The sequence below is a fragment of the Squalius cephalus genome (genome assembly GCF_949319135.1).
Source record: "Squalius cephalus genome assembly, chromosome: 11".
NCBI classification, from domain to species: Eukaryota; Metazoa; Chordata; class Actinopteri; order Cypriniformes; family Leuciscidae; genus Squalius; species Squalius cephalus.
The window spans coordinates 18,742,341-18,764,050 of record NC_137132.1 but is presented as its reverse complement, the minus strand read 5'-3'; the positions used below and the strand labels follow the sequence as shown (position 1 = coordinate 18,764,050).

General features: G+C 37.5%; 1 protein-coding gene across 7 annotated transcripts in view; it reads left to right on the top strand.

Moving 5' to 3' along the window:
* brip1 (BRCA1 interacting helicase 1) overlaps positions 1-21,710 on the top strand; it is a 64,675-nt gene that overhangs the window by 18,362 nt on the left and 24,603 nt on the right. For 3 of the 7 annotated variants that reach the window (XM_079885977.1, XM_079885974.1, XM_079885975.1), the window contains exons 12-23: positions 4,440-4,608; positions 4,722-4,862; positions 5,374-5,535; positions 11,183-11,354; positions 11,428-11,549; positions 16,104-16,216; positions 16,317-16,399; positions 16,698-16,976; positions 18,296-19,000; positions 20,799-21,284; positions 21,364-21,455; positions 21,536-21,585. In XM_079885977.1, coding sequence (XP_079742103.1) covers positions 4,440-4,608; positions 4,722-4,862; positions 5,374-5,535; positions 11,183-11,354; positions 11,428-11,549; positions 16,104-16,216; positions 16,317-16,399; positions 16,698-16,976; positions 18,296-19,000; positions 20,799-21,284; positions 21,364-21,455; positions 21,536-21,559 — 2,548 coding nt within the window. In that variant the 3' untranslated portion in view covers positions 21,560-21,585. Of the gene's footprint in view, positions 1-4,439; positions 4,609-4,721; positions 4,863-5,373; positions 5,536-11,182; positions 11,355-11,427; positions 11,550-16,103; positions 16,217-16,316; positions 16,400-16,697; positions 16,977-18,295; positions 19,172-20,798; positions 21,285-21,363; positions 21,456-21,535; positions 21,586-21,710 lie in introns of those variants that run through there. The other 4 variants (XM_079885979.1, XM_079885980.1, XM_079885978.1 and 1 more) reach the window with 3 other exon arrangements.

The window sequence follows — 21,710 nt, the reverse complement described above, 5'->3', positions numbered from 1 at the left end:
GAGTAGTCAATTAAATATACTTTTTTTACATAGTTTTTCATATACAGTCTTATGAAACTTACATTGTTTGAAAATATTGATTAGAATATTGATATAAAACAGATATGTTTCTAATTCTGCATATCTGAATTTTTGTGTAGGCTAGTCCACTGGTAGTGTATAGCAATTTACTCTAATTCTACTTTTTTGTTTAAAATGTTGCCTTTCTTTATGAAACTTACTGACATTCAAGTGTTGATTAAAAAAGGATGCATGAAGCTAATAAAATGTTTTTAAAATTAAAGAACAGTTAAAGGTATTTTTCAAGTGCAAAAATAATATATAAATAGTAAACTATAAGTATAATGTTATGTTCAATTAAAGAAAACTTACAAGTATACTTGTAGTATAAACTACGAAACTAGTACTAGCACACATCAGTTTGTACTTTCATAAACTAAAAAATGTACTACTTGTATTAAAATAGTAAACTACTAGTATACTTATAAGTTCACTTGTAGTACAGATGCATTACAAATGAGAAAACTAGTTGTGTACTTAGTTTACTCTTACAAATACTAAAAATACTAAAAGTGGGCCAATTTAGTCCCAAGCAGTATTGAAATAGTACACACGTTTACTACAAGTACAAGTACACATTATTAGTATACTTACAACATAAAGTATACTTAAAAAATATACTTGAAAATTACTTAAGTATACTTCATAAAATGAACATGAAGACATGCACTTTTATGATGGATAGATGCACTTATGATGGATAGATGCACTTTTATGATGGATAGATGCACATTTATGATGGACAGATGTACTTTTATGATGGACAGATGCACTTTTATAATGGATAGATGCACTGTTATGATGGATAGATGCCCTTTTTTGATGGATAGATGCTCTTTTATAATAGATAGATGCACTTTTATGATGGATAGATGCCCTTTTTTGACGGATAGATGCTCTTTTATAATGGATAGATGCACTTTTATGATGGACAGATGCTCTTTTATAATGGATAGATACACTTATGATGGATAGATGCACTTTTATAATGGATAGATGCACTTTTATAATGGATACATGCACTTTTATAATGGATAGATGGACTTTTATAATGATAGATGCACTTTTATAATGGATAGATGGACTTTTATAATGGATAGATGCACTTTTATAATGGATAGATGGACTTTTATAATGGATAGATGGGCTTTTATAATGGATAGATGCACTTTTATAATGGACAGATGCACTTTTATAATGGATAGATACACTTATGATGGATAGATGCACTTTTATAATGGATAGATGCACTTTTATAATGATAGATGCACTTTTATAATGGATAGATGGACTTTTATAATGGACAGAGGCACTTTTATAATGGACAGATGCTCTTTTATAATGGATAGATGCACTTTTATAATGGACAGATGCACTTTTATAATGGATAGATACACTTATGATGGATAGATGCACTTTTATAATGGATAGATGGACTTTTATAATGATAGATGCACTTTTATAATGGATAGATGGACTTTTATAATGGACAGATGCACTTTTATGATGGACAGATGCTCTTTTATAATGGATAGATGCACTTTTATAATGGATAGATGCACTTTTATAATGGACAGATGCACTTTTATAATGGATACATGCACTTTTATAATGAATAGATGGACTTTTATAATGGACAGATGCACTTTTATAATGGATAGATGGACTTTTATAATGGACAGATGCTCTTTTATAATGGATAGATGCACTTTTATGATGGATAGATGCCCTTTTTTGATGGATAGATGCTCTTTTATAATGGATAGATGCACTTTTATAATGGATACATGCCCTTTTATAATGGATAGATGGACTTTTATAATGGATAGATGCACTTTTATAATGGATACATGCACTTTTATAATGGATAGATGCACTTTTATGATGGATAGATGCCCTTTTTTGATGGATAGATGCTCTTTTATAATGGATAGATGCACTTTTATAATGGATAGATGCACTTTTATAATGGATACATGCACTTTTATAATGGATAGATGCACTTTTATAATGATAGATGGACTTTTATAATGGATAGATGGACTTTTATAATGGACAGATGCACTTTTATAATGGATAGATCCACTTTTATGATGGACAGATGCACTTTTATGATGGACAGATGCTCTTTTATAATGGATAGATGGACTTTTATAATGGATAGATGCACTTTTATAATGGATAGATGCACTTTTATAATGGATAGATGGACTTTTATAATGGACAGATGCACTTTTATAATGGATAGATGCACTTTTATAATGGATACATGCACTTTTATAATGAATAGATGGACTTTTATAATGGATAGATGCACTTTTATAATGGATAGATGGACTTTTATAATGGACAGATGCACTTTTATAATGGATAGATGCACTTTTATGATGGATAGATGGACTTTTATAATGGACAGATGCACTTTTATAATGGATAGATGCACTTTTATGATGGATAGATGCCCTTTTTTGATGGGTAGATGCTCTTTTATGATGGATAGATGCACTTTTATGATGGACAGATGCTCTTTTATAATGGATAGATGCTCTTTTATGGTGGATAGATGCACTTTTATGATTGATAGATGCTCTTTTATAATGGATAGATGCACTTTTATAATGGATAGATGCACTTTTATAGTGGATAGATGCACTTTTATAATGGATAATGGATAGATGCACTTTTATAATGGATAGACAATAATAGATTTTTACAGCGATTGATTCCTGCCGGTTCCATAATGAGACTGGCGTGGCCAGAGACATTTTGGGCACTGCGGCATATTAAATATATTATAAATAGTTTTTCCGCGTTAGAAATACAATGTGTGGCGAGAGGGCGTGACAAAAGACCGAAATGAGTGACTGTCACGTGACACTTGAGAGCCCTGACTGCACTGTAGCAGTTACTGTTACACTGTTTAACCTGCAAGCTAGCTAGCCTGCTAAAAACACCAAGCTTACATTAGCTACTGCTACTATTCCCCACCAATTCACAAGCACAAGAGAAAAAGTATTTTGTACTTACATTTAATACCCCTGGAACTCAATGGAAGTTGTTTGAAGATGACATAGTTGGTAGTGTTGTTATAACCAGTCAACTGAACCAACAATCTTTTCACAAAACTGACAAAACCTCGTCAAACTGTCAAAATCCATCAACATTCCGTGCACGAGCTACTTTCTGACATCATATCTGAATATCAAAATACATGATAGAAACATTTTGTTAAACCATTTACAAGTGTTATGTTTACAACACCATTGACCACTACACTATTGAAACAATTACTTTTTATTACAACTGTACATGAATAAATAGGCCATTTGGCCCTGGACTAATAGGGTATTCTATTTGTCCATTCTATTGGCTCTATTCTATTTTGAAGACTTGTGCTGGCTGCACAAGTCTAATTTAAGGCTCTCACAAATAAATAGTATGGGTATATTATACATTTTCTGAGTCATCAGAGTGCCTTGAGTATTGAAGTTGTTGAGTTTTGTGTCCATGTTGTTCTTTCATGCCACAGGGATAAAAGAAAGCATACAGTTTAGGCAGAAATTGTGAAAAAATGTGTGTTATTTCTGGTTTAAAGAAGTCTTGTGACCTCTGTGTTTGTCAGACAGATTCAGTACTGGGCTTAAATGAAAGCCTAAAAGGTCCCCTTTCCAACGATACCAAGCACCATATTATAGAATATTGATAATATCCCTAGCATGAGCCTAAACCAGATATACACCAGATTTCAAAAACGGAATTTATTTTAGGGGGTTAGTAACTTCATGAGCTCAAAAAAGTGATTTCGCTACCACCGCTGCACTGCTATCGTGATTTTTCTAATACTAGGGGTGTATACCTTGCCAAAAAACAATGATAGCATTTGCCCCCCCGTTGATACCGATGGACCCCCCTGGCTCATGGACTATATCTCTAAAAAGGTTTTTGGCAGTGATTTTTAAAGACCCCTTGAAATCACAATTGAAGTTTTATGGCTTTTAGTCCATGTCTTTTTTCTTTATGGATAAATTTATGCTAGTCTACTCCTAAAAGTTGACAAGATTTAAGTGTAAAAGAGAACTTAAAGTGTAAAATTTAGAGAGGAATCATAAATTCAAAATAAGCTGCTATAAGTAAAATGATACATTTTAGTTATAAATAATCAATGCTTGTTTCCCATTCACTTTTCCACATTTTTCACTTAATTGCTCCAATATTTACCTACATTATATTTTTACAAAATGTTTTCATTGCATAAAAAGCTTTGTTAATGATGTTAAAAGATTTTTTAAAAGCTTTGAACAAACTTTCTACTACATGCTCTATTATTCCACATTCATCTATTGTTTTTACTTAATTTCTCTGTTTGTGGATATGTACAGGTTTGCAGATGATTACCGTGTGGCTCTCCAGCAGAGCTACATGTGGACAACCCAGCAGGACCTGCCCGACGCTCAGGGCTTTTTTGCACGAACCCAGCGTCGCCGACAGAGCACCCGCACCAAAACTCTGGTGCACACCCTGAGCTTTTGGTGCCTCAACCCTGCTGTGGTGAGAACAACTTTGCTTGTTGCAGAACAAAAAAAAATCTAATTTAAATGTTGTTAGTATGAATATGAATTGTAAGCTGTTACTGTAGTGGTTGGTGGTTTGTGTCTTGGCAGGCATTTTCAGATCTGAGCGATTCAGTGCGGACTATCGTGCTAACTTCGGGTACCCTTTCTCCCATGAGCTCCTTTTCCTCTGAACTTGGCATCAAATTCTCCATCCAGCTCGAGGCCAATCACGTTATCAGCAAGTCACAGGTCATTGCTACATAGCATTTATCAGGATGTGGATCTACCTAAAATACAGTAAAAAAAAAAAGTTATATTGTGAAAGTTTATTACAAATAAAAAATAACAAATTGTTTTCTATTTTAATATATTTTTAAATACCTGTGATGGCAAAGCTGAATTTTCAGCAGCCATTTACTCTAGCCTTTAGTGTCACATGATCCTTCAGAAAATATTCTAATATGTTGATTTGGTGCTCAAGTGATTATCTTAATATTTTAATATCTAATGATTATCTTAATATTTTTGTGTAAACCGCAATACATTTTTTCTTTCAGGATTCTTTTTTAAACAAAGTTCAAAAACATTAATTTGAGAGAGAATTTATTTTGTAAAATTATAAATGTCTTTTTGATCAATTTAATGTGTCCTTGCTAAATAAAATTATTAATTTGTTTAAAGAAAATCTAAATAACCCTAGACTTTTTATTGGTAGTGTAACTTAAATTCTGAGTTTGTAATTGGTGTGTGTTTGTTGCAGGTCTGGGTCGGTACAGTTGGTGCAGGGCCTCAGGGTCGTAAACTTTGCGCCACATTTCAGCATGCAGAGACATTTGCCTTCCAAGATGAAGTAGGGGCCCTACTTTTGAAAGTGTGCCACATAGTGAGTCGAGGGGTTCTCTGCTTCCTGCCATCCTACAAGGTGTGTCGAGTCAATATTCCCTGCAATTAATGGCACTGGCTAACTCAATCATCACATTTGCTCATACATATGGTTAGGGATTTGAACAAACCTCTGACTCAAAGTGTTCAATTTAACAAAATCTAAGATTCTGAAACATGAGTTGTTTTTTTACTAAGTCATGTCAATTTGATACTGCAGCACTATACAGCTGCCACTGGGAGGCCTTAGAGACCACAATTTTGCATTTCTGTAAACAAGCTAATGTTTTCCTCAGAACTGGCATAAAAATATCGTCTGCATGCTGTGTAAGACTGTGGTTGCTGTTTGACATTCCGGTAGAGGATCCTCAAAGTCATAACACTAGAAGCATCTGTTTCAAAATTCAATTGCAGTGGTCAGACAATGACCACATGCAATAATACGTGGCTATAATGTATTATGGATAATGAACAAACCTTTGAGTGCTGGCTCACGGTTTTTCTGTATCCCTTTTCAGGTAACAGGCTCAATTATTGAAAACCATTGAAAAATACTTTGTTCCTCATTGTTTGTTACGTTTAGTTAATGAATAATTCAGCCCTATTCAAGCTGCCTGTCATGATGTACCCTCAGAGGGGATGATTAACATTCTCAAATTTCTGTGTGTGTGTGCATGTACATCTTTGTGTTGATGTACACTTAGTGCACATTTCCAATAAATATCATCCAATATATTTCATCCAATATATTTAGCCTACCAGAATCATAGTATGCTACCCCAACTTTAACACAAGAACCAGTTTCTTTATAAATTGACCACATAAATTCCCTATTGTATATCATGTCCATGTATGTATGCTCCATGCGGATTAATATTTCATCTGGAAATTGAGCAGTTTAGGGACTCATTGGAGACTGTGGAAATTCTGGAGCCTGAGAATCCCATCTGAGGAGCAGACCAGAACATCTTTAGTCTCCAGAGACCTCTCAACTCCCCATGGCACCAAATGTGCTATACCTCCCCCAGGCCCCCCAACATTATCATTCATAACTCACACAGATAGACACGCAAGCCCTGTACTGTTCTCAAGATGTGGTCTTGCACCTTTCAACCTGTCTCAGTTGGACCCCTGTTAACCACAGCGGCCCATGTATTCTGGCATGACCTCATGACAAGAAGGGCTAAACAGTTAGGAGGGCCTGCTTATTAAATGTGGGCTAGGAGAAAGGTGAAAAGATGTTGTAGAAATGCAGGATGCTTTTAAAGCAGATTAAGATAAGGGCCATTAGAACTGACGTCGCCAAGCTGTCTGTGTGAAGATGCATCTAAGCTGGCGCCTAGCGAGGTGGGGTGGAAAGGAGGGGTTGGTGGATGTATCTATATAACTTGCATCCTCTCAAAGTCAAAGTGCTCTGCAGGGGTTCTGAGCACAGGCTATGAGCCCCCAAGGCCTCTCAGCATACTGTCTGCAGTCTCCTAGGCGTAGCTATAAGTGCAGTCTCAACACTATCAGTAGAGATACTGTAGCACATGTGATCCAAGGTAATTGTATTACAGAAATACTTGCTTGATTTATTTGTTTGTGTATTTTATAATATTATTACTGTTGTAAATACATGTAAATATGTGATTTTACACACAGACACATACAGTATATATAGTATAATTATATCATATATCTTTTCATTTTATATATTATTTTTGTGTACGTGTTTACAATGATACATAAAATATACATAGTTATATACTATTTTATATTTATACATCTTATTTTATTTGAAAAATATTTTCATTATTATGTACATGTTTACAACATATAATTGTATATAATACAGTATATAACATATATTATTTATTATTAATAATTAGTGAGGCAACCCCTTTATTCCAGCTATAGCTCTGGCAGGGGCGCCACACCACTCTGTCCTTGGCGTGATCATCACTGAGATATTTGCAGCTGAATTATTTACAGCAGCTACACGTCTTCTCTTGCCGCCACCAGGGCACTATGTTTCATTTATGCCACCCTACAACTAAGTTTGTCCATTATTTAGAGGCCTTTTGCAAAGAAAAAACAGCAATGTGTTGTCACAAGACAGAATGGCATCAAGGATGGAGAAAAGTTGATAAAGAGTAGTGTAGGTGGCAGAGGAAATAAGAGCGTGAGAGCGAATGCACACAGTTGTGCCTCGCAGTGCCACCTCGCCTCCATGTCCCCTAGGAGAACTGCATCCGGTCTACTTAATCTAGCATGGTGACACAAGCTGAGTGATGCATATATTTAGTCTACTAACCACAATGAATTATTCAGCTTTTGTTGTGCCTGCGGGTGTTCGCTAGATAGTCTTCACTCTGCTTTGTTTTATCAACAGCTTCTCTGAACGCTTTTACCCGTTCTTGTGTAGACATCTGAGATGTGAGTTTTTCTCTTTACTGTCAAAGACAACGGCAGCCACATTTACATGTACACCAACAGTAGTGAATATAGCATTTTCAAGGTTGTTCTTCTAAAAGATATTTGTTCAGCTGAATATTCCTAGATTCATATACGTAATTATTTATATATTTATTAATTAATTAATTTACCATCATTTTTGGAAAAAAAAAAAAACCTCATATCTGAGAGGATTAAAGCAATGGGAGTTGTCCAAATGCAAAACATTTTAGAATAAATATATTTCACAATTTAATACAAGGTTTTGATATGTGCTATGGTAACAGACATTACTCACCTTTTAAAGTAGTGGATTGTGAAGTTACCTAATTATACAGACATTTGATTGGCTTCTGCCTCCTGTTTTATGTCCAGGATCATTTGTCACCTCTTAAATACAACTGTCAGTCAGTAAATACAACTGACTGTGGGAACAATGTGTCCGTTGTGGTCTATTGCTGATAATGTTAGTCTGCTGCAGAGTTCTGAAGATGTGAGATTAAGGTCTACTGTAAGAGGACCTTAAATAATGCATGAGACTGGGTCACTGCTGACTTGAGCTCCCAGCCCTCGGGAGCAGTGTAAGAGATGAGGTGTCAGAAGTGGGGCTGCACACACCTTATATACTTATACTGATGGTTAAATGTAGCCTAGTGCTGTGTTGTCAGACATTCTCACACTTTACTGTATTTTGGAAATCCTTTTTTATCTAAAGTTAGGCAGTGATTGTTATTCTCCAGACGTGCACAGTAGAATGAGGATGTGAGGTTAAATGCCTCTTATCATTTGTCGGAGCTTGTTTGGTACTAGTGCGTTCATGTCGTCTTTGAGCACGCCATCTGTTTGATGGCACTGTCACTGACCTCAGAGAGGGATGGTGTAGGGTCACTTCTGCAATGTTTGTGCACCTGAGCCTCAGCCAAGTGTGCAGATTGACATTTTCATTCTGCTGTGTCCTGGTCTAGGCCCTGTGGAAACAGCGCTGCTCTTGTCAGATAATGCCCATGAATTAGGCATGAAGGCCATGTGCTCATCCCATCACCACCACCCCCACAATCTCCCATTCCTTGTCCAAACATCTTAAAACAGAAGTGCACACTTGCAGATCCTAATTTTCACTGGCAACATTGGATGCTGTCCGTTTATTCTATCACTGTTGATGTTTTTAATGGCATGTTAAATTCTTCAAATTATTATTTTGTTTATTGATAAACTGAATGTGGTGTTATCCATTGTTTTGCTTACTTGCATGAGCGTTTTTTATTATTATTATTTGTTCAGTACAAATTGATGTATGTATGGATGGATGGAGGGAGAGAGAGAGACTGATTTTGAAAAATATGTAGTTTGAGTCTGTAGAATCTTGAGAGAATCTTGAGTTTCTTCCTCATTGCTAACTGGCTTCTCTTTTGGGTTTTCAAACTAGAGAAACAGACTGAGCTCTAGTCTGTCAAAATGAGGGATGTGGAAAATGTGCCTGTAATGAAATGACTGAATGGAAGCAGACATAGAGTGATGTTTACTCACAGTGTCTGTGAGATAAAAGCATTAGGACCATTACCCTTTGAGCCAAGGGACTCCTGGAGTGGCACTGTATTGTATTTCGCCCGCTTTTATAAGGCTTTACAAATTACAGCTCTGGGAATATAAACAACAAGCTTATACAAGGAGTCTTTGTGCTTGCATGTGTCCCTGTCTTTTAAGGGGCAGCATTTTATTATCCTGTTATGCTCAGGTCATCATCGGGTTACACTTCAGGCCAAGCACAAATTAATAACATTGACCCTTAAGGTGAATTTAAGATGCCGAATACAGCATCCAAACCCATCAGTTGTATTCATCTAAATGAGTCATGTTTTTTGTTTCAGCTTCTTTTTTCTCTTGTCATGAACTCTTCCGCAGAAATCTGAATTTCCTCCAAGTACAGTGTGTATAATGGCTGTTTTGTTCCTTGGCCAGTCTGCTGAGAGAATGCTTTAATAATTCACCTTTTATTCATATCGGATTTGCAGCAATTGTTAGTCTTTGAAACAGTGACATTTATGAGTTTGTTGCAGCTTCAGCACAAGTGTCATGTTTTATTGAAGACAAGTTGCTTGTTTGTTCCTGTAAGCACAAACCTGATGAAATTGGTGCTTGCTTCACTTCACAGTCACATCCATGTGTAAAATAGTTTTCACAGTGCAGAGAAGTCTCAGCCACCTCAGATGGGATTTAATATTTAGAAGTTGTGAATTTAATGTCGTCTTTGGTAAAGTGGTGTGGGCATGCATAGTTTTTCTGTCCTGTAAGCAACAAAAGTGTAATGATCCTAATACTGAGCCCTGGGGTGCTTCTCCATTCTTTGTTTTTGTTTACCTGAATAAAGCCACAAATTCCTGCAGTCATGAGAAGTTTTTTTTTTCTTTTTTTTTTCTTTTTTCTGATCACAAGAAGAACTTTTGCTTGACCCTTCTAACACATTTCCAAGCCAGTGAAGATTCGCTTGGATTGTAAAGGCATGCCTATTCAAGAGGAAAATGCGTACAGCCGAGACAAGTATTGCTCCCTGTGAGGGAGAGCTTTTAGATCAGTGTTCCTCCCTTGGGAGTTACTGACTTTTTTGCACTAACAATAGCACTGTAACAGTGATTTTTATTATGAACAGAGTTTATACTTGCAATTTATCGTTTTTCAGTAACAGGAAGTAGAGAGAAGACTGAAGAGAAACGTCCTGTGTCTTGCTGTGAGCTTTCGTTCTCAGGCTTTTAGTGTGCATTCTGTGCAATGTACTTTATTTGTTAAAAATATAAAAAGAAGGCCCAAACCAGCTAATTGTTTACAATGCAAACAGGAGGTCTGCATTTATTAAACTATGAATTACTGGGCAACCCAGGGTTCAGACATTCCTCTTCAACTGAGTCTTGTTTTTTATTTTAATGGGGGCCACATGGATGCTGCCGTTTTGAATCAAACTTTTGTGTTCGAGAATATGGTTTTCATTATGTTTGTTATTAAAGGCATCCCTTTTTACCTTTCTAACTCATTCCTATTATTACTCTACACTAATTACAAATGTGTTGCACCAGAAGAGAAAAAACAAACAAAATGTATCGTACCCCTGTGAACTTGCATATTATTATGGACTGAATATTATATCCTAATGTAACTACTGAATATTATATTGCATGCTAAAAGTATTGGATTGTCTTGTTTTGGGGGGATGCACTGCAAATAATATATTATTCTTGGTCAATTTTTGTGTTGATAAGATGTTGGATAAACTGAGGGACCGCTGGATGAACACAGGTCTGTGGGACAAGCTTGAGGAGCGAAAGACTGTGATCACTGAGCCACGTGGTGGTGGCAAGGGTGATTTTGATGAGCTGCTGCAGACCTACTATAAGGCCATAAGAGGAACAGCAGCCAACTGTGAAAACAGAGGTTAGTGTTGATTTACTCCAAATGCCTAGTTTAAATGTGTTGTCTGTGTGTTGATTATGATTTATTTTCCCAGATGGAGCGCTACTGGTAGCTGTTTGCAGAGGGAAGGTGAGCGAGGGCTTAGACTTCACCGATGACAATGCCAGAGCAGTGGTTACTATTGGTATCCCATTCCCTAATATCAAGGATTTGCAGGTACACAATCAAACACAATTAAAACCGTTTTCTCAATTTTTTCAGGTCATCTTAGTATCATCTGGATAACGCTATGATCTGATGATGAATGGATTTCATGAATGATCTTTCAGAAAATAGCAGATGTAATTAACAGAATTCTGTAAAAACATAACATATAAAATTATTCCATTCCATCCAATATTCGTGGTAAAATTGCTGTAATGCCTGTCCTCAATGTTATTGGTTTAGTAGTTGTTCTAGACAACTGGATACAATTTTTGTTGGTCAATATTTGACATATTACAAGTGGCTTAATCCTCTGTGAACTGATGGTAAATTTCTCCCTTAGAGATTATCTTTGCTAGGCTATTGTAGTCTTTTTATAATCTGATTAAAAACTTTTTCACTTTTCTTCATCCTCTGTTCAACCCTGAAGTATCATTTGTCCTCTCATATGTATTCATATCTTAAAGTTACATTGTAGACAGAACAACAGTCCCCCCCTTGCTGTGATCCGTAAATGAATTCAGTAGTGATTGTGCTGTGGTTTGCCTGTCCTTAGCAGATAGACCTGACCTTTAAGCTTCCCCCTCTGTCTACCTTGCTGTCAGAGTATGTTGAAGCTTTCCTAACTGGGTCTGTCACCGGGGGGATATGTACAGATGATTGACACTTCCGAGCCCTTCACCTTAGCGGAAGCTGTTGGCGTGGTTGTACCCTTACCTCTGGGAAGGCCTTTGATTTTTTTTTCACTTCTGCTCCAGTGGAGGTCGATTGAGTTTGCCATTTTGGATGAGTTTTGGAGGGTTCTGAGGTAGGTTTTAATCATGTGGCTTGTTGCGGACAAGCGCTGAGTTGATGTGCCAGAGGGGGTGAGGAGCAAAGAAGCGGGGTTTCTAGTGCACCTGGCCAACCGTAATGCTTCTTCTGGTCTCAAATGCCACATGAAGTGGTTGACAGCGCTCAAACGTGTTTGTTTACTGCCCTCGATTTCTTTTCAATACCTCCCCCTTTGACACGGGTAATGCTTTGTCTCATTTTCCTAGTGCAGGTTAAAAAGATGAAGGATGGTGAAGGAGTTTTAGTGTCCTCTTTCTTACCTTAAAAAGATTCAAACTTGTTTCTTGAGCTAATGCTATTTATTAAATGAGAACTATTTTTGCAATTGGGAGAGAAGTCAATCCACAATATTTCCTTTTTCAGCACATCTTTTTAAGTTTTGCTACTTTTTTCAGGGTTCCCATGGGGATGATTTCAAGTAATTAAAATGTCTATTGTGAATATACACTTACGTTTTATGTTTCTAAAAGATGTCATAAATCTGCATTTATTTGTTTAAATATACAGTATATATGTAAGAATTTAAAATGACTGTTTTCTGTTTTAATATATTTCAAAATGTAATTTATTCCTGTGATAGGAAAGCTGTTCTTTTGAGACATTTCTTTTTTGTATTGGTCAAATTAGTTTACAAAATGATAAATTATTTTGATAGCAAATCAGTCTGAATCTAAATGTTTTTTTCAAAATCTTTGTTCTGTAATCACAAACGACTGGAAAGTTCATGGAAATCCATTTACTAAGAAGTGGAAACTATTTTATACAAGCACTTTTAATACGTCCATCTTATTCTATTTGTTGTTCATAAATTAATACATTATTATACACTTTAATACACTAGTTCACAATTATACACTAACAGCCTGCATGCAAGCTTTTTGAGCTTTGCTACAAGATGATGCATCTCCTTTGGTCGAGTGCATGGGGGGTGGAGATGACCCCTGGGGATACCTAGGATATGACCCCATTAATGCAAAGTAAAGAGAGGACACTGATACTATTTACTGTCAGTGCAATGGTTACTCTGTCTAAAGCAAATTAATGCTTGCATTGACACTCAGAGGGCCATTAAACAGCCACATAGAACATCTTAGCAACCAACAATGCACAAAAACTGCTTCATTCATGATGGTGAGTTTTTAAAACGCTAGTGCAATTTTCTTCAGAAAATAAAAAACATCTAGATTTTGTTTCATTTTATTATTTTTGTCGTACTTTTAGGACTGTACACACATACATTAATTGTGACTTGTGACTTCACTTTCTACTTTCCAGTCAGAGTAGAGGTCCTGTTGAGTGGATGCCTGCACAGTCTTCCCAGATAGACAGAAAAGCTATTAAAGTGCCTCTAAAATGAGAGTATTGCTTTTATTAGTCCGCTATTGGGAACAAGATCAAAGGTGAACTTTAAACAGTCTAAGGCATTGTAAGCTGATGGTGCACACATAAAAATAGCCTCTGGTGAACATAAAAACTGGAGGGAACATGTTTTGTTTCACTAAGAAAAATAATCTCCGATTTAAAAGGCAGTAAAAGGGCTATTCCAGCTGATGCTGTGTCTCGATGCCTAATGAACAGCTTGAACATGGAAAGTGTGTTAAAATGTAAAGGTTTGTGTGGAATGTTGTATCTTGTTTCTCTTTGATTTTCCTTTTAATTGAGGAGCCAAGAACTCTTAGTGTGACCTAACACAGACAGACAGTGGGCTACGAGATCTCAGTGACGGGCACAACGACGGCAGTGTTCCGCTCTGCTGCAATGCATGCCTCTTGGTCAAATGTCTGTTTTTAAGGATGAACAGGTAAAGAGGTTGAAGCTGATGAGAGAGTGGGTTATCTCCTGACATTTTACGTAATCCCTTCCAGCTTGTGGTTTCTTGCACATTGAGGAGATTTGGCTAGCAGCAAGAATTGGCTTTTTCACATATGCAAGCTGTCATGTCGGATTGAGTGTTGACGTGGTTCTGGGAGGTGAAGGCCTTGATAGTGAAATAGACTCTGATTGGATTTAGATGACAGTCCGCCTTGGGGTAACGGCCTTTAGTTGACAACAGGATCTCTATCCAGATGCTTTTAACCCTTCCAGTGGGTTAGAGATTGAGATGTGCATCAAATTGCAGATTCACTCATGCTTAAGTGTTTGCTCTTCTATTCTGCCCCATGTGTATATCAAAGTGTCCATGTGTTTCTAAATATTCCTGATTAAAGCGTGTGACAACATTGCGGATGACGCAGATCTGATGTATACAAGAGACAGGTCTTACCTGCGACGGTCATGCCCTTGTTCAGGTTTTGGCATCTGAAACACAGTAGCTGTCATAAATAGTTAAAGGCTTTTGCCATCCTGTCCCATCAGACGGGATTTGAACTTTTCACTTGTCAATTCAAAAAGGTTAGCGTTAAAACCGTGAGGGCAGTGGGTGAAAATTGATGGATGCCTCCCTGGCATTTTTATGGCAAAGCAGATGCCTGTTGTCTTGTGGCCCCTTTTCTCTTTCTTTGGAATGGATCAGCGGGTATGGGCAGGCAAGTATGAAAGCACTACAGGCCCAGGGTGTCATCTTCAGGGGAGCCTTGCCCTCTCCAGATCACCCCTCACCAGTCCTACCTCCTGCCAGTGTTAATCTAATTAGTTCTGTATGGGTGGTATGATGGTGACACAGCTGCCTGATTCCCAGGTGTGGCCTGTCAGGCCTTCTGATATATGTGAAGTTGGTGAAGAAAAATGTATATTGTCTACTAAGTTTAGAATAGAATCATTGTTTGTACATGACAAAAATTCTGCCATAATTTACTGTCATTTTAAACCTGTATGACTTTCTTTCTTCTGTGAAACACAAAAGGCGAAGTTAAGCAGAATGTTTAAGGATTGGCTCTTGGATTGCTCCTGGAGAGTAAACCAGCAACCTTCCAGTTACAAAACATGAAAATGTACCACTAAACAGCACTCAACTAATTAAATGCTGTTTGTTTATTTTGCTCAGCATGGAATCTGTTCATCAGGAGTTCCACAGGGTTTACACGGTCCTGGAAAACTCTGCAATTATAAACCTGGAATTTAAAAATCATATTTTCCAGGCCTCTAAATGAATAAATTGGGGGAGGGGGGGGATCATAGAAAAGTCATGAAAATTTCTATGTATAGGCTATGGTTCAAAGATTTGGGGTCAGCAAGATTTTATAATGTATTTTAGGCTCACCAAGGCTGCATTTATTTAATAAAAATGCAGTGAAAGTAATATTGTGAACTATTATTACAATTCAAAATGATTGTTTTCGGTTTCAGTGTATTTTAAAATGCACTTTATTCCTGTGTTAGCAAAGATGAATTTTCAGCATCATTACTCCAGTATTCAGTGTCACATGATCCTTCAGAAATCATTCTAATATGCTGATTTTGTGATCATGAAACATTTATTCTTATCAATGTTAAAAACAGTTTTGTAGCACTATAAATGCTTTACTATCACTTTTGATCAATTCATTACACCCCTACAGAAAAAAAGAAAAAAAAATCTTGCTGCCCCCCAAACTTTTGAATACATTAGAAATGTATCTTTCTGCTTATGTTCATGCAGCAATTACAAACACCGTAAAAATTCATTTTCCAAAATGTGCGGAAACCCTGGTTCTAAAATGCACTTCTATCTCGTATCCCGACCATCACCTGAAATTCTGTTTAGTGTTTTTAGAGACTACTTTAGTCCGAGTCATTGTTTCTTTTGCATTGCAGGTTGAACTAAAGATGAAATATAATGACAAGCATGCCAAGTCACGAGGACTTCTGCCTGGTGGGCGCTGGTACGAGATTCAAGCATATCGGGCACTAAACCAGGCACTCGGAAGGTAAGAGCCATTTCAGGGTTGATATTTATGCACTTAGTCTAACATGATATAAATCTTTTAAGATCAATTTGGTGTAACGATATGTTTGCTGATGTCCTAGGTGTATTCGACATCGAAATGACTGGGGGGCACTTATACTGGTAGACGACCGGTTTAAGACGAACCCAAACAAATACATCACAGGTGGTGTAGAATCGCTAAAAATTATTTTGCCATTATATCACCCAGCTGTAGTTACATTTCGGTATCACTAGATGGAGATAATGACCTAGCGCAGGGGCTTTGAAATGTTAGACTGTGGGCTGCGGCCAGATAATGTGTACATAAGGTCTTGCTCTTTTACATGTAACAGTGATGGGTTGAAAACATTCATTACTTGAAAATCTACACGGATTGACAGCACTGTGGTAGAGTGTTATGAAAATAGTGGTAATGTAGAGTGGTTAAATGCTTATCAAACACTGCTGTCCTCTTCTCTCAGGCCTGTCAAAATGGGTGCGTCAGCTAGTGAGGCACCATGACACCTTCACTGGCGCCATGCAGTCCCTGGAGTCCTTTTCTCAAGGCCAGCGGGGGGCAGTAGAGACCTTTGAAGAGACTCAATCTCAGGCTGTCCCTCAATACCCCAGCCCTTCCAATGCTACCTCTCCCCCTCCTGAGATAATCACCCCCAACAAGCCATTTGACCCTCAGCCTGCACCGCCAAACCTACACACCGAGGTGCAGGCAGCCAACTCTGAGAGCAAGTCTTCTGAATCAGGTATATTGCTTGGGTAGAAACTTGACGATAATGCTTAATAGTCATTTGTTTAACAATCTCATTAGTGCTCTAAAGGAAGTCACTGTATTTGGTGATGATGAATAACTGTTGGGCCAACAGTTTCCTGCCTCACTCCATTACAGGCCCACTTCCATGAAGTACTTTTATTTCTTTATTATCTTTTATAATGAGGCCTACTTATTTACTACTTGCTCTTTGTGTTGTTTAAAGGAGTAGCTCACCTAATTTAAAATAATTTACTTACCCTGATCTCATTGTAAACAAACATGGTCTTCCTTTTGTGGAACCAAAATGGAGAAACGAGATTGTATGGCTTCGGATGATCTTGAATATAGCACAAGACATGTTTTTTTTTTGTTTTTTTTTTGTCCAGATCTCACATTCACTATATACACTACCATATTTTCCACAAAAATATGCAACACAGCTGTTTTCAACATTGATAATAATAAGAAATGTTTCTTGGACACCACATTAGAATGATTTCTGAAGGATTATGTGGCACTGAAGACTGGAGCAATGGCTGATGGAATTCAGTTTTGTCATCACATGAATATATACATTATACATACATCATACATTTTAAAATAGTATCAAATAAATGCAGCTTTGGTGAGGATAAGAGACTTCTTTAAAAAATATTACATTTAAAAAACTGACCCAAACGTTTGAAAGCTAGTGGATGCAAACAAGCAAACATTCTTCAGTATTTCTCCTTTAGTTTTCCACAGAAAAAAAGTGTCTCTATAAGAAAGTATTTAGAACGACATGAGGGTGAGTAAACATTGACCAAATTTATGTTAGGGTCAACTATTCCTTTAACATTGTGGGTATTTTTAGGTAAAACCATCTGGTAAGTGATCGTGCGTTTCTGTGGTAAGTACATGTATGCATGTGTACTGTACATGCTCTTCACTCCTCATTGCCCCTGTCAGACTCTGTGGCCCCCGACTGACTGAACATCATTGGGATGAGCAGATGTCTTGACTGTTGCTTTTAATGAAATCCCTTTGACCTTTGTTTGTGGTAGATTGAGCGTATTTGCGTACACTTGAGAAAAAATCAGGGACTCCACTCATTCAGACACACAAACCATACTGAAGACTCAAAACTAAAGCCGACACAATTATCCCTGTGAGAGACCCTGTGCTCCACCACTTAATCAAAGCTAGCCATCAAACAAGTTTTGTCTGTGGGACAATGCTTGCTGTAGTGTTTTAACCAAAGATTCTGCTTTGAGGTGTACCCAAGAGTTTTGTATAATTGTCACTGATGTTTTTGTCTCGCTGTTTCAACAGGTGACCAAAAGTCTATTCAGCATCCATCTGAACCAATCACATTGCCAAGCCGAGAACGTAATGTCCACAGAACGGCATGGCCTACAGGCCATCTCTTCACCTCCTCTCCAGTCAGTAGCCAATTCAAGACTTCTATTTTTCAATCCGAGCAGGATGCAAATTCAGTGAACAAGCAAGTTCAGCAGGGACTTATTCCTGTGCTTTCTGTGACACCAAAGAACCAAATAAATGGTGCTCCTGACCTAAATGACAGCTCATTTGAACCTCAACTTGAGCAACTCTTTGTGATCCCTAACTCTACCTTGAAGCAGAACACCAGTGGAATGGACCTTGATGACACTGAAGAGGGTGAACAAAGTATCTTCTACAGCCCTGAGCTGTTTGAAGGAGACGGGGAAGAGAAGGAAGAGTCTACTGAGGTGGAAAGATCTCCTGCAGAAGTCAGCCATCCTGCTAACAGCACAGCCAGCATTCTTTTGGAGGATCTGTTTGGTTTAGAGCAGGGAAAGAGGACATTGTCCGAAGACGTTGTGAGCAGCACTGTCCCAGACAACACATTACTAAAGGGTAGTGCAGAGCAGACAGAATTATACTGTAGTACAGACTTTGAGAATGTGCCTGCCTCACAAAATGGCGCCAGCAGTAGTCATTCACGTAGACTCTCCAGATCTAGGCAGAAAAGGCCAAGCACATCAGCAGCATCAGGTAAACTCACCAACTATTTTAAAATTGTGCCCTCAACCAGCCAACCATGCATCATCACAATTGATGACTGATAATGTTCAACTTTGTGTTTCTTTTTTTAATTAATAAGTCTATTGTCTTATTTGGTGTAATAATGTGTATTTTATCCAAACCCCCCCCCAAAAAAAACAACACATGGCTGCTGATTTGTCTTTAATATGCTCCTAAACACGTGTATCTTTTATAAGAATTATTAAAAATAAGTGACAAGCGCATCCTCGACTCTGTGACGTGATGTCTTGACCGGGTTGATTTTAATGAGATGTACTGTGCTATGGCAGCTAAAAACTGGAAGGAGGTGCAGGGAGGGGTTTACATGGCCGATTTCACTCGGCTGAGAAGTTCTGCATTTTTACTTAGAAATTACAGGCCAGTAAAATTTTATTTGTGTGAACTTTGGATGTAAACGGGGGGCAGCTGTGCAGTGCCGGGTGTCCGGGGCGCCAAGGGCAAACGAGTCTGTAAACAGGCACAGGAAGCTGCTTCTTTCTGTCTCCCTCTCACTAACAGCTTGAAGAAATGATAACGTGAATAATTGTCACATAAGCACACAATTAACAATGAATCAAGCAATTTCTACAGTTAAATATTTTTAATAGTGGTTATTAAAAATGTTATTGTTAATATTAATAGTAATCATATTGGCTTATTAGCAGTATTACTAGTAGAATCAAATTTTCTTAATCAATTAAATCGTTTATTTTGCTTAATGTTTCTCAACTTCTGTTTCCACAACCTCAAACAACAATGAATAAGTTATTATTATTGTTAATATTTTTGCTATTATTATTATTATTATTATTATTATTATTAAACATTTTATATTGTATATTTATTAATTTTCCACACAAAAAAAAAAGTTTATTTATTTTAAAATCTAATGGAAAAATTGTTTTGTTACTGTCAAAAATTGTATTTGACAGTAACCAATTGGACAAGCATACATTTATAATACAATTAGTATCATAATTCTGGCTGTCTGTTAGAGCTAGAAAAAGGTTTCTTAGCATTTAAATTCGTAAGTAGGACTGTATGTGGTTAGTATTTGTTCCACATACATTCACAACTGAAGAATAATGCATTTATAGATGTTGTTTTTGAAAGGTGTTGTTACTGGCTGGAATATTTCAGTATTCTTACTGTGATAAACTTACATTGAACTCTAGAATATGTTATCCCTCACATTACGTTCCAAGGAACATATTAAATTTGATTTTTTTTATGAGACTTTGCGCAGTTAGGAATTGGGGTTGGGGGATGTGGGGGCAAATTAACCCCCATCAGCCTGACAAGATTTGTCTCGTTAGAGGGGCTTAAACAGCAACACCGTTAATGTGGGGGCCGTAGAAGAAATTTTATTAAAGCTCATCCCTCTTCATCTGGCCTGTGCGGAGGCTGCCAGTTCGTTATTGTAATTGCATGGCGGGCTGAGACCGACCCATTAGTATCAATCTGAATAAGGATGCTAAAGGCTAAGGAGTGAGAATGTGTGTAGATCAAGACGTCCTAATAAGCTGTCTGCAGCCACGCAAGACTGCGAAACAGTTGGACCCTGCCCCAGCTAGCCCTTTATTAAACTAATAAATTTAATTGAATTAGCCTAAATCAGCCCTTCTCTGTCCACAATCAGTTGAATGTTTATTTTAATCAGAGCAATGCTCTACAAGAAAGCTTTTTCCACTGTTTTAAGCATTATATTGTGTTCAGGCATTATGATTTTCTCAATGCTCATTCTGAAGGTGCATGTGCTTGAATTCAGCAGGTCAAAGTTCAGACGCAAGGATCAGGGAGAGAGTGTCAGTGAAGTGGCAAGCTCAAAATCCACACAAAACTAGTTCAAGGCCTCCAACCTCACTCAAACAAGAGCTAATCCAAAAAATGAGAGGCCATATCCTGAATAGGAAGGAGACAAAGCACACACATACAGGTAGCCAGCAATTATTAAGAGAAGCTGAGGGTTTTGGACAAGAAAATGGTAGCGGTGTACAAAGTGTAGTCCTCCACAACCAATTCACCCATGCCAGAACAAATGCCATTGCAGTGCCACTACACGGAGCCAAACGAAGAGATTCAGTCAGACACCCAACCCAGAGACCCTTGGGGCATCATGGGGCATCAGAGGTCTCATCTGCAGAGAGGTTAGAGAGGGAGAGAAGAACTAGTAAAGCTGGCACTTGTATAACAGTCAAACCTTTGCTTCCTACATCTGTAGAGGTGCAGAATGACAACTTAGAGACCCAAACAGGTAGGAAAATCTGCCTATATGTCTTTAAATTCTATGTACTAATTCATTTCTTAATATTTAGCATTGTTTCTATGAACAGGTATCAAAGTTCAGAGATCATATTTAAGGAAGAACAGACAGCCAAAGAAGCCAAAAATGGCACATGAGAACAGACATTCTCAAACACAAGAGGTTAGCCTCTTATTGGCATTGTGCAGTGGATGCTCAGTGGTTGAATTTTCCTTCTGTGACATGGATCCTTTCTCTTCCAGTGGTTATCCAGTCTTTGTGAATGAACTTGAACTGGAGTCCTTTGACCAAGGTACGGGAAACTATTGCCAAAACATAACACTCCACTCCAGTGATGGCAAAGCTGATTTCAGCATCATTACTCCAGTCTTCAGCATCACATGCTTCTTTGGGAATTTGGTACTCAAGAAACATTTT